At 47.6% G+C, this 13,522-nt stretch overlaps 1 protein-coding gene across 2 annotated transcripts in view; it reads right to left on the reverse strand.

The window, feature by feature from the left end:
- Window positions 1–13,522, reverse strand: part of LOC140387064 (contactin-associated protein-like 5) — a 1,365,877-nt gene that overhangs the window by 686,320 nt on the left and 666,035 nt on the right. For both annotated transcript variants that reach the window (XM_072470084.1, XM_072470077.1), the window contains exon 9: window positions 4,497–4,640. In XM_072470084.1, coding sequence (XP_072326185.1) covers window positions 4,497–4,640 — 144 coding nt within the window. The remainder of the gene's footprint in view (window positions 1–4,496; window positions 4,641–13,522) is intronic.

The raw sequence follows: 13,522 nt of genomic DNA on the forward strand, positions 1-13,522 counted from the left end.
GAGCAATGAATTCGCTTTGCCGTTGGTATGTTTTTATTTAACGCACATTATAAATGTTTTATTTTCAGCTTCAGCAAACCAGCGAAGAAACTACAAGTTCCGAAGCTGCAGAAGAGGATTCATACTTCTCACTGTGTGAAATTGCTCTCGGAGATTCATGATAGCAAGCAGTCTTTGCTGTTCATGCTTTAGTTGGTTGTCCCACATAGTTCACCTGTTTTGCTGTGTTCCGTTAGATATTTTGAATCAGAAACCTATGCGGGAGGGGGTGGGGGAGGGGTTTTACAGCCACCAGCCATCATATTTGAAGACTACAGGGCATGGAAAATAAAATGGGTAGCCAACTTCCTGCCCACCCTCGGGATATGCCTCACAACATGGTGGACAGCTAAGGTATCAGACAGCCCAACCAGCCTTGGATCAAAGAAGGCCCTTTAACTGGCCACTCATTGGCCAAAGGCCCTCATCCCAAATTCTCTGCAATAATGTATGTGGCTGGGGATAGTGAAAGGAAGGGGTCTAGCTGGTCAGGTTTGTTGCCTTGGGCAAAAGGCTTGAAGGTAGGGTGGGGTTCCTCTGTGCCCATCAGAGGGACTCCCCCAATGCCAAGATGGTACCCTCGTTTTATGCATTCCCCTGCCCTCTAAAAGTCAAACCCCAACCCTTCTCTCCCCTCCTCGATAGGGTCCTCAATCCATCCTCACCCAAATCTCCAGAATTATTTAAATGCGGCATTTCTGCGGTAATCTTCTTGGGGCTCCTTGTAATCTCAGCAGTAGCCACTTTGTGCTTCTGGCACTGTGGAGACTCTGCCAGCCAATCTAATTGGCTGCCAGCTCCCAAGTAGGGAAGGACTTCCTGGGTGGGATACTCCCATTCCCCGGCAGAGTGTCCACGCCGTTGTAAATGCCGTCATGAATGAGCCGTTGTCAGGAGTAATTCTAGCCCCTACAGGGGGCCAGCATGGCGCTGGAGCAGTTCACGCCGCTCCAGCTGCCGATCCCGGCGTGAACTGTGCGCCACGGGATTCGCGCATGCGCAGTGGCGCCGGCGCCAACGCGCGGTGGCCTCCTTCAACGCGCCGGCCCCGACGCAACATGGCGCAGCAGTACAGGGTCCGGCGCGTAGGAAAAGAGGCCGGGGGACAGAGGGGCCGGCCTGCCGATTGGTGGGCCCTGATCGCGGGCCAGGCCGCATCGGAGGCCCCTCCCGGGGTCGGAGCCCGCCCCCCCCACAGGCCGCAACCTGACCTTTGCACGCAGAGTTACCCCTGGCTGCGGGCAGGTGTGGAAGGCGCTGGCGGGACTCAGCATTTTAACTGCGGCCGCTCAGCTCATCCCGGGCCGAGAATCGGCGGTCCGGCCACGTAGAGCGGCCCGCGAACGGCGCCGCGCCAAACACGCCGGCGTCGGGGTGGCGTGGCCCGGTCGCGGGGATTCTCCGGCCCGGCCCCGGGCTGAGAGAATCCCTCCCCCTGTGTCTGACGGGTGGAAGCCCCTCTCTCAACTTATTAAGTCCACCCCCAGCATATTAGCGCTGCAGGGCAGCCCACATAAAGTTGGGGGGCTTAAGACTGACTGACTTTTACAAGGATGGAGTGGCTGAAAGGGGGGGCAACATGCCCCCCCATCTGTAAATTCACCCTCTGTCTCAACGAACATTCATTGAAAAGCTTTCCCTCGTGGCTAAAGGAAGGAAAAGTATCCCTTTGTTGAATTTTGCAATCTTCATTTTGAAGAGTTGTTCCAAGAATGATGGTACTGAAACCCATGGAAATGTGCAATAATCGTCTCACCCATCTTCTAGGCCACAAATTGAAGAATGGGGCTTAGAGACCAACCAAAAAGCAGGGGAACAACACAGAGTGGTCAATTTGAGGCTCCAACCTCCTATGTCTGAATTGCATCAGAAGCATCTCCAATGTTGTCCTGGTTTAGGTGTGGGTGCTGGAGCACGAAACTCTGGAGTCAGGCTAATTAGCGTCCATTGCTAATAAGGGTGAAATCCCATTCAGGAAATTGATTTGTCCTGAATGGATTAGGCATCAGGTTCTGAAGGCCTACAATGAAATGCAATTATCTTGATTCTTAAGTAACCTTCATCAATCCCTTCCTTTGGACGAAATTAAATTGACAGGGGATGTATGTCTTTCAAATGCTGAAAGTGTGAAATAATTCAAGCGCTGGTTTTTCATCGGGGTGAGGGAGTAGCACCGTCGCCATGTAGAAGATGATCGATTCCAAGGGAAAACGGTGTCGGATTCACCAGGGTCGGGATTGCCACTCGAGAGGCTGACAAGCTGCAGCCGCATATTAGCACTCCACTCCCCACACACATTAACCACAGCCAACAGGGTGACGCTGCTTGCATCATCCTGTTGCTGGGTTGTCTAGGGTGAGGGGGGGGGGGGGGGGGGGCACCCATACGACCTGTGGCGCTAAGTTCACAGGAGGCAGTCAGCAGTATGCTTAGCATCATGGCTGCTTGACAAGCTGCGGCAATGGTTGATTTTTGTTGCGGCTACATTCACAGTGGAATATGAACCACACCTTGCCCTGTATACATAACCTGTGGGTTCTGAGAATCAGCACTGTACGGCAGGAGGTCATGTGGCAAAGGAGTAATAGGGAGGCCACGGGTAGATACCTGAAAAGGAAACATTCACAAAACTATGAGGAAAAAGCAGTGAAGTGGGTCCAAATGGACAGCTGTTGCAAACAGTCAGGCCAGGCATGATGGGCCAAATGGCTTCCTTCTGCAGTGCAAGTTCTGAATTGGCCAATTTCTGTACCTTTAATGTGAATACTGAATGAAGGAATGAGATTATACATTTAATAAAAGTGAAGGGAAGCTGGGGATCATTAAAATAAAGCAAAACCATAATATCACCATAATATCATGGATACACTTTCCACAGAGCCTGCGTTTTCATTAACATTTTTGTGAGAGATAATCACATCCTCCACCCCAATACACAGAATAGTGGGAATGTGAAAGAGACCTGAGGAGAAAGAGTTAAAGTCGGGTCAGTTAAAGCTGATAAACATCGGGTTAGGAAATAGGACAGAAGGGATAAGTGTTGACCGAAATATTCTTCGGAATGCAATGCGTTTTGTGTTGGACAAAGGCAGCATCGCTACAGCAAAATACCAGCTAGATTAGAATAATGGAATCATAGACGTGTAGAATCTTCCCGCACACAAGGGGGCCACTCTGCCCATTGTCGGCACAGGCTCTTTGAAAGAGCTGTCTCATTTCATCGCATGCCCCAGCTTTTTCACCAGAACCCTGTAAATTAGTTCTCTTCAAGCACATGTCCGATTGCCATTTAGAAAATACTGTGAAATCTGATTCAATCACCCTTTCAGGCAGTGAGTGCTCTTCTGATCATGAGCACCCGCTGTGTGAAAAAAAAATTCTGCTGACTTATTGAATACATAAATGATGGGAAATAGGAATTGGATTAGTGCTGGGGTTTAAGAAGAGACTGAGAAATTTCCCTTAGGCTATTCGGTAAATAGGTAAGATGGCCTGTGGAAAGAGTGGAAACCTTTGCTAAAGTGAATTTGAATAGAAGGGTCTAGGTTGGATGTTGCTGATTCGCAATGTTATAATAAAGTAATATACAGAGATACGTACATAGAAGGTAGGAGGAGGAGGAGGAGGCCTTTTGGTCCTTCGAGCCTGCTCCGCCATTCATCACGATCATAGCTGATCATCCAACTCAATAGCCTAATCCTGCTTTCTCCCCATGGCCTTTGATCCCATTCTCCCCAAGTGCTATATCCAGTCGCCTCTTGAATATATTCAAAGTTTTAGCATCAACTACTTCCTGTGGTAATGAATTCCACAGGCTCACCACTCTTTGTGTGAAGAAGGGTCTCCTTATCTCAGTCCAAAATGGTTTACCCTGAATCCTCAGGCTGTGACCCCTGGTTCTGGATACATCTATCATTGGTAACATCGTCCCTGCATCTACCCTGTCTAGCCCTGTTAGAATTTCATAAGTCTCTATGAGATCCCCCCTCATTCTTCCAACTCCAGTGAGAACAATCCCAACCTAGTCAATCTCTCCTCATATAACAGTCCCGCCATCCCTGGAATCAGTTTGGTAAACCTTCGCTGCACTCCCTCGAGAGCAAGAACATCCTTCCTCAGAGAAGGAGACCAAAACTGCACACAATACTCCAAGTGTGGCCTCACCAAGGGCCTGTACAATTGCAGCAACGCATCCCTGCTTCTATACACAAAACCTCTTGCAATGAAGGCCAACATACCATGAGCCTTCTTTACCGCCTGCTGCACCTGCATGCTTACCTTCAGCGAATGGTGCACAAGGACACCCAGGTCCCGCTGCACACTCACCTCTCCCAATTTACAACCATTCAGATAGTAATCTGCCTTCCTGTTTTTGCTTCCAAAATGAATATATTAAATCAAATAACCAATATGCCTAATTAACAGATGTGGAACAAGGGTTAAGGTTAGGGTCTTACCTCCGAAATAGTAACTGTTTCCTGAAATGATCTGCACAGTTGAATGAACAGTCGAGGCAGCATGATTGTCCAGCGTGATGCTGACTTGATTCCTTCTTGCATTGAACTGAATGGAATGCCACCGCCCATCATTCAGCTCTGTACCTGCAAAATGTAAATCAGACCCTCATAAAATCGGAGACACTCCTGTTGGCAGCATGTTGGAATGTGATGAATGGGGGCACCACATCACACGCTGAACTTATTCCGTTGTGTCATCACCATTCGTGATACATGAATTCCTTGCTTAGACATCAGCACCTCTCAGGGAAACAGATGATCAGCAACATATTTCTGAGAGGTTTACAGCCATGAATTGATGTTGAGCTGATGGATGTAGATGCCATCTGTTGTTTAACCTAATGTGCACATGCAAACTTAAATGGTGTTTTTTTTAAAAGGTGTTTGAGGTATCGGTCCTTTGGTGCTATATTAGTAACAAAGGCATGAAGGGACAGGCTGAAAATATCACTATGCGCTATCTTGACAAAGGCAATTACCAGTCTAAAAATATTAAAATTCCTATGCTGGATGTGCAGTTTCTTTGTGTGCATAGCAATAATAACTCAGCATATGTTGTCAAAATGGAGACTGAGTTCATCTATGTTGTCCTTGTTGTTAGTGGTACACAAGACAGACTTACATCTGTTCCCATCACACGTTTGTTTCCTGCTAACTTGTCACCAGAGGCTTATAGGTTGAGGGACACCACCACACATCGAGCATGGGCAGGAGTCTCTCCCACTCTTACCGCCAGCCACTGGCATGGTCGGAAGGATTTTGATATTTAAACTGTTCGGCCGCATTGTGAATGTAGCTCCCTTGGCCATCAGGTCCAGGGGTGAGACTCAAACCCAGAGCTCCTCAGGAACACAAACCCGCCTCCCATCCATTGACTCTATCTACACCTCCCGCTGCCTTGGGAAAGCGAGCAGCATAATCTAAGACCCCTCCCACCTGCTTTATTCACTCTTTCAACTTCTTCCATCGGGCAGGAGATACAAAAGTCTGAGAACACACACAAACAGTTTTAAAAACAGTTTCTTCACTGCTGTTACCAGACTCCGAACCAATCCTCATATAGACTGATCTGATCTCTTCACACATCTTCTTTACCGAGTAGTACTAAACTCCTGTATGCTTCACACGATGCCTGTTTCTCTGTAATTACATTGTGTATTTTATGTTCGCCCTATTATGTATTTCATTTCACACAAACATCATACTCTCTTACCTCAAGGTCATTTCCCTCTTATCCTCCCTCAATCGCTCCCTCCATACATACTGTCCTTCACATATCCGAGGCTTACTATCTCACACAATACAACAGTCCAAATCTCAAAGTGCCACTTGATCATCCAAGAAAAGAAAGCTGCTGGGCAAAGGCAGGTAGCAATTACAAACTTATTGAAAGGCATTGCCCAAATGGCAGACACAGACATGAAGGGTTATCGATTATTATTCAACATTTTTTATGGGACCCAAATGTGGCTCAGACCATCACATATGTCTACTTGCTGATGTAGATACCTCTGGACCTATTGAAAGTGTGTGTGGCTGGATCCCAGGTAAGAACGTAATAACAGATGTAAGTTTTTCAACCCTCGATCCAACTCCACTAGGAGTGGCTGCTCTGTACCTTGTCTCCCTACCTTGATTCAGTCCCTTGATGTCCATTGATCATACTCTTGAAAATTTCAATTCACACAGCATCCGCAGCCTTTTGAGGGAAAGAATTCCGGATCTTTTTCTACCCTCCATGAAAAAAAGATTCCTGTTTCACTCCTGAATGGTCCAGCTCTAATTTTAAAATGTCGCACCACGTTATTTTCAGTATGGTGATAGGATGGGCACTGTGAGCACACACCCAGTTCAATTGAAATTTGCCACTGCAGAACTGAAGTAATAGGAACATGATGGATCAGAGTTCCCTTGAATTTCAGAACCCCCATTGATCTCCTCCCCAAATTCTGTCCTTAATAGAAGTGGGCCTGAAACCTGGACTTTAGTATATGTACTGGATAATATATTGGCTTGGAACGCCAGATTCCATATCCCTCGGGTTCAGATCCATCCCAGGGTGATATCTCTCGTTGTCTTCCCAAACTGAGTTTGATCAATCCAAAATCATCCACAGTTTTACACTAATTGGCACTAAATGTTCATTCTTGCTGAGGGGAGACCACAGATATGATGGATGGTTAATGTGGAACTGGACTAGCGTGGTAAGGTTTGGCATCCAAAGGTTGGATCTATAGCTTGTCGCTGGAACAGAGCAAATGGATCTTTACTCCACACAAACTTCATGCTCTTTTACCTCTGAGTTAATTTCCCTCTTTTTCTCCCTCAATCGCTCCCTCGAAATAAACTCTCCTTCACATATTCGTGGCTTATCATCTCACGTGACCTTGTTCCCTGTTTGGGTCAAGGCTCTGTTATGGGCCAGGGTTTAAAAAACTCCAAGGTATATCATGGAGTTCACCTGACCTACAACTGTTCATTGAATTTGGGTAGGATGAGCACAAGAGCCTGCCTTTCAGGTGTTATTCAATAGAGTTCTCAAGCGCTTTTAATCAAAAAACAAGCTTTATTCTACGAATTTAGTTACCATTTGTGTAAAGACACACAGTAAAGATTTTTTACCAACTATAAACATAAAGACCCCACACAGCTACAGTAATCTATGTATAATGAATTCCCCCTTAACTGTTCCAATTCAATAACAAAATCCAAGTAAAACCAGAAACCCCTTTTCAAAGGTGTGGCCCAGCACGTGGAATTCTTACCAGTATCAGACTTGTTACTGATACTCTGTTCCCCTTTTCAAACAGCAGGTTTAAATTCCTTTCAGAAAGCAATTATCTCCTTTAAACATGTGCAGTTCGAAACCAGTCCAAACGCAAAGCGAAAGTAAAACCCACAGAGCCACAGCCCAGCCCCACCCACACAATGACATCACTGAAGCCATGTGATAAGACAAAAACATTTCTTAAAGGGACACTCCCACGTCAGCTGTCTATCATCACTTCCACTGGTAGTGGAATCCTCTGTTCCCCCCACTGTCAATGGGATTTCTGATTTAAGCCACCCCACACCGTGGGAAACCCATGGATGGGGATCTGCTGCCGGTGGGACCAGAGAACAACCAGAGAATTCCAGCCAAAATGTCAGGAACTCCTGGTCTGCTCTGTGATTGAGATGAATTGACCAGCTCACCCTGTGCCAAACGTCCTCTATGCCTGTCCTCACTCCTGCCTGGACTTCCATATACCTCGAGTTTCTGTCCTCTTACACCTCATGCCCTCTGAGTTCATCATGTCCTACTCCCCAATAACTGAAGTCATTATTTTTGGCGCCTGCCACAAATTCTGCTCCCTAGCCACTGATCCCATCCCTCACCCTGGCAACTGTCTTGACACTGAACCAGAATGTTTCCAATCCTGCTGGCATTTTCAATCCTGCAAAGAACACATCAAGTCACCAAGACTGCATGCCAATTTCCACCTCCATAATTTCACTTGGCTCTACTCCACTCAGCTCATCTGGTACTGATGCCCTTATCCAAGTTGTTGTTAAATTCCGTCTTGACTATTCCAATGCACTCCTGCCTGGCCTTTTACTTTCCACCCTCTGTAAACTCGAGGTCCTTTAAGACCCAGTTACCTGGATCCTTGCCCAGACTAAGTCCCATTAACCTGTGTTAAGCATTGTCTAGATTTTGAAAAGCTCATCCTTGTTTTCAAGTCCCCCAGTGTCTTTGCTCCCCATTTCTATAAACGTCTCCAACCCTACAATCCACCAAGATAACTGCCCTCATCCAGTTCTGGCCTCTTGAGCAGCGCTGATTTTAACAGTACCATCATTGGTAGGCGGGCCCTCTGCTGCCAAAGTCCGAAGCTCTGAAATTCCCGCCCTAAACCTCTCCCCACTTTGTCCCTTTTTCCTGCTCCATTTAAGAACGTCTTAAAAACGTAAGTATTTGACCACTTTCCCGACTGACTCCTGTTTGACAATGTGCCTCTGAAGCAACTTGGGATATTTCAGCACATTCAAGTTCCTACCAGTTGTTATTGCTGTTGCTTTTGATACACAGATCAATGTTTCTGAATTTCTATACAATGTCATTAAATCTCTCTAACAGAGAGGCGACACAGTGGGATAGTGGTTAGCACTGCTGCCTCATGGCACCAGGGACCAGGGTTCAAATCCGACCTTGGGTGACTGTCTGTGTGAAGCTTGCACGTTCTCCTGTGTCTGCATGGGTTTCCTCCGGGGGCTCCAGTTTCCTCCCACAGCCAGAGATGTGCAGGTTAGATGTATTGGCCATACTAAATTGCCCCTTACTGGGTGGGATAAGAAGGTTAAGTTATGATGTGATAGGGTGGGGAGTGGGCTTGGGTCGAGTGTTCTTTCAGAGGGTTGGTGCAGACTCAAAGGGCCGAATGGCCTCCTTCTGCGCTGTAGGGATTCTATGATTCACATACTTGGAAATACTGGTGCCTCATGGTCGGCTCATGCAGAAAGTAAGGAGGCATGACATAGAGGGAAATTTGGCCAATTGGATCAGTAACTGGCTGTCAGATATAAGACAGAGGGTGGTGGTCGATGGTAAATTTTCATCCTGGAGCCCAGTCACCAGTGGTGTACCACAGGGATAAGTGCTGGGTCCTCTGCTATTTGTGATTTTTATCAATGACTTGGATGATGGAGTTGAAGGTTGGGTTAGTAAATTTGCTGATGACACCAAGATTGGCGGAGTAGTGGATAATGTGGAGGGCTGTTGTAGGCTGCAAAGAGACATTGATAGGATGCAGAGCTGGGCTGAAAAGTGGCAGATGGAGTTTAACCCTGATAAGTGTGAGGTGATTCATTTTGGGAGGACAAATTTGAATGCGGATTACAGGGTTAACGGCAGGGTTCTGAAGAATGTGGAGGAGGAGAGAGACCTCGGAGTTCATGTCCATAGATCTCTGAAAGTTGCCGCCCAAGTGGATAGAGCCATGAAGAAAGCCTATAGTGTTCCTCGGCTGGATGTAGCTGTTACAAGGGGGCATAACTATAAGGTTCATGGTGGAAGATATAGGAGGGATACCAGAGGTAGGTTCTTTACTCAGAGAGTGGTTGGGGCGTGGAACGCACTCCCAGCTATGGTAGTGGAGTCGGACACTTTAGGAACTTTAAAGCGGTTATTGGATAGGCATATGGAGTGCACTAGAATGATTGGGAGTTGGTTGATTTGATCTTAGTTTCAGACTAGTTCGGCACAACATTGTGGGCCGAAGAGCCTGTACTGTGCTGTACAGTTCAATGTTCTATGTTCTATGGTCTGACATGTTCCATCTTCTAAGCTCTGACTTAAAACATAATTTGTGAATAATAATCTTTGTCAGTGTCACAGATAGGCTTACATTTACAGTGCAATGAAGTTACTGTGAAAATCCCCTAGTCACCACACTCCGGCGCCTGTTCGGGTACACAGAGGGAGAATTCAAAATGTCCAATTCACCTAACTAGCACATCTCTCGGGACTTGTGGGAGGGAACCAGAGCACCCGGAGAAAACCCACACAGGGACTCCTGTAATAGGAGGACTCCCCACAGGGACCCCTGTATTAGGAGTACCCCCTGCCTAAAGGAACCCCCTCCACAGATCCCTCCCCACACAAAGACCCTCCCCACACACAAATATCCGTGGCAACCAGAATCAGGCACAGATGCTCTCCTTCGAGCAATAAACATGTGGAGCTGCAAGATAAGTTTTACAGTTAAAATGCTTCCCACCGCCTCTGTCTGAACTGCTCTCTAGCTTCCAGACAGGGCTCTCTTTCCGGAGGATGGGGTCTGCGTTTGGGGGAAGGGGTGTGCGTGTGGGGGGAGGGGGGGGGGGGCTTCAGTGGAGGGAGCTCCTTTAGGCAGGGTATCCCTGTGACGGGGTCTGCCAATTTCAGGGGTCGCTGTGTGTGGGTCCCTGTATTACCGAGGTCCCGGGAGGGGTCCCCCTATTGCTGGGGTCCCTGGAGGTGGGGGACGTGTTGGGTCACCCCTGTACTTGGGGGTGGGGGGGGGTCACCCGGGCAATCCAGGTGTTTGGGACTGGCTTGTGGTGGGGGGCTCAAGGCCAATTTGTAGTCTGGAGAGGGGGTCGTGGCCGATTTGTTGTGGGGGGGGTCTTAGCCGCAGGACTGTGCTCAAGATAGCGGCCCGATATCGGGATTCCCTGGGAATTCCTCATATCCCATACCATGCATAAATTTGGATGGCGTGGGACACCAAATTGTATGCAGCTTTACAACCACATTGGGATCGTAAAACTGGTGCTATTCAGCTCCGGCAGGAGAACATAAGGCTGGATTCTCCATTCCCACACACCGAATTTGTAATTGACGATTGGCGGAGGATCCCTTTGGACGGCAAAATCGGGGACGGTGCCTGTTTGATGCAGGTTTCATATGCTCCGCCCCCTCCGAAACACGTCAACTTGGCATGCGCCACACGCCGTTGGGATGACCTCAGCGCGTCACCTGAAGGCACTCCCTGACGCTCCGCCCCCGATGGGCTGAATTCCTGGCCGCGTGTTTGACATGTGGTCTCAGCCGGGCGGGAACCCGGCGTGGTGGCTGCGGACTGTGCCGAGTGCTGCCACAGTCAGGCGGCAGCCGTGCTGCTGGCTGGGGAGGGGGCTTCCCCGAGGGCTGAGGGACCTGGTGGGCGATGGCCAGCGGCTGGCGAGGGGGGAGGCATTATCTGGCAGGTCGGGTCCGCGCACGGCCGGCGCCATGTTGTACGGCGTGGCCACTGCACGTTGTAAACGTGCGCATGTGTGGCCACGGACCCGCCATTTTCCGGCCATTTATTTTGTGGAGGATGGAGTCACCGGCGCCGATTTTTTCCACATAAAACGCCACAGATCCTCCGTACTTAGCCTCAGAAACCATAAGACCATAAGACATAGGAGCAGAAATAGGCCACTCGGCCCATCGAGTCTGCTCCGCCGTTCAATCATGGCTGATATTTTTCTCATCCCCAGAAACGGAGAATCTGTACCATCGTCTCCCAAACAGAGAATCCTGGCCTGGAAACTGAGGCATTGCTTGACCAGGGGCCAATGTAATTCAGCCGACACAGAGGTGCAAATTAAGGCACGGACAGCAGAGTTATGGGCAACCTGAAAGGTACGAAAGGTAGAATGCGGCAGATGTGTCAGCAGTTCATTGGAGTAGTCAAGGTTAGAGGTAACAAAGGCATGAGTGAGGGTTTCAGCAGCAGGTGATGTGAGGTAGGGTTGGGCAATGCTATGGAGAGGAAATAGACAATCTTGGTAATGGCAGAAACTAGGATGGAACGGAGTCAAATGTGACACCCTGGTTGTGTGTTGTTCCTTATGTTGACATTTTGCTACAATAAGTGCAGTGCATGAACATAATATGGCGCTCTCATCATAAATAGATGTCTGTCTGAATTGCAAACAGCTCTCGAAGCTCGTGCAAGTTTTGCAAAGGAATGACAACAAGGATTATAACATCAGAAGTGATGTGCACCCGGACTGAGGTCTCCATAGACTTTGGGTATTAATTTATTTGAGTATTAACTTAGGAAATACTAAGCCACCAATTTGAAATATCTATTGTATGCAAGTATGCAAGGGGCTGGTTTAGCACACTGGGCTAAATCGCTGGCTTTTAAAGCAGACCAAGGCAGGCCGGCAGCACGGTTCAATTCCCGTACCAGCTTCCCCGAACAGGCGCCGGAATGTGTCGACTAGGGGCTTTTCACAGTAACTTCATTGAAGTCTACTCGTGACAATAAGCGATTTTCATTTTCAAGTGTTTTATTTTTCAGTTTGAGAACGCAATAAAAAAGTCAACTTTCAAAGTAAGGTATCAAATGAAAAATTACATCATTTTTCACAATATCAATACAATAAGTTAACACCACACTGCATTGAGATATAAGATTCATTGATATTTAGAGAATACAGGGTCAGGTAGCTCAGTTGGTTGAACGGCTGGTTCGTGACGTGGAGCCAAGCCAACAGCATGGGTTCAATCCCAGCTGAGGTTATTCATCAAGGTCCTGCCTTCTCAAATTTCCTCAGCCCACTGACTTGAGATGTGGTGACCCTCAGGTTAATCATAAAATAGAATCCTAGAATACCTACATGCAAAAGGAAGCTATTCGACCCATCGAGTCTGCACTGACGCTCCGAAGGAGCATCCTTCTCTATCCCCTTAAACCCACCTAATTTTTTGGACTCTAAGGAGCAATCCACCTAACCTGCACATCTTTGGACTGTGGGAGGAAACTGGAGCACCCGGAGGAAACCCACACATAAACGGTGAGAAAGTGCAATCTCCACACACAGTCACCCAAGGCCGGAAATGAACCCGGGTCCCTGGCGCTTTGAGGCAGCCATGCTAACCACTATTCCACCTTGCCGCCCCTTAAATCGCCACCAGTCAGCTCTCAAAGGGGAGAGCAGCCTATGGTCCTCTGGGACTGTGGCGGCACTTACCTTATTTGTAGAATATGTCATAAGAATTTGATTTTTAAAAAGAGATTTGCATTTCTATCGCACCTTTCGTGGTCTCAGGATATCCACAGTACTTTACAGCCAATTAAGTACTTTTGAAGAGTAATCACCATTGCAATTAAGGGAAAGCGACAGCCAATTTTGCACATCGCAAGCTCCTACAAACATGAACAATCTGGGTTTGTTATGTTGATTTAGGAACAATATTGGTCAGGATAATAGGGATATCTCCCTTCTTGGCCTTTGAAATAATGCTATAGATCTATTACGTGTTGTGTTTGGTCTTCTATACCTTGCAAAGGAATCCACCAAACACCCAGACTTGTCCAAAGCAGGATCTTTATTGACTCACACGTGGTAAGATAGCGATCTGTTACAGAGCAAGTTCTCATGGAGTTTCTTTGTACTCCTCTGGAACTATACCTAGCATGACTGTTCACTGTCTTACTACCATCCCC

The sequence above is a fragment of the Scyliorhinus torazame genome, chromosome 2, assembly GCF_047496885.1.
Source record: "Scyliorhinus torazame isolate Kashiwa2021f chromosome 2, sScyTor2.1, whole genome shotgun sequence".
Lineage (NCBI taxonomy): Eukaryota > Metazoa > Chordata > Chondrichthyes > Carcharhiniformes > Scyliorhinidae > Scyliorhinus > Scyliorhinus torazame.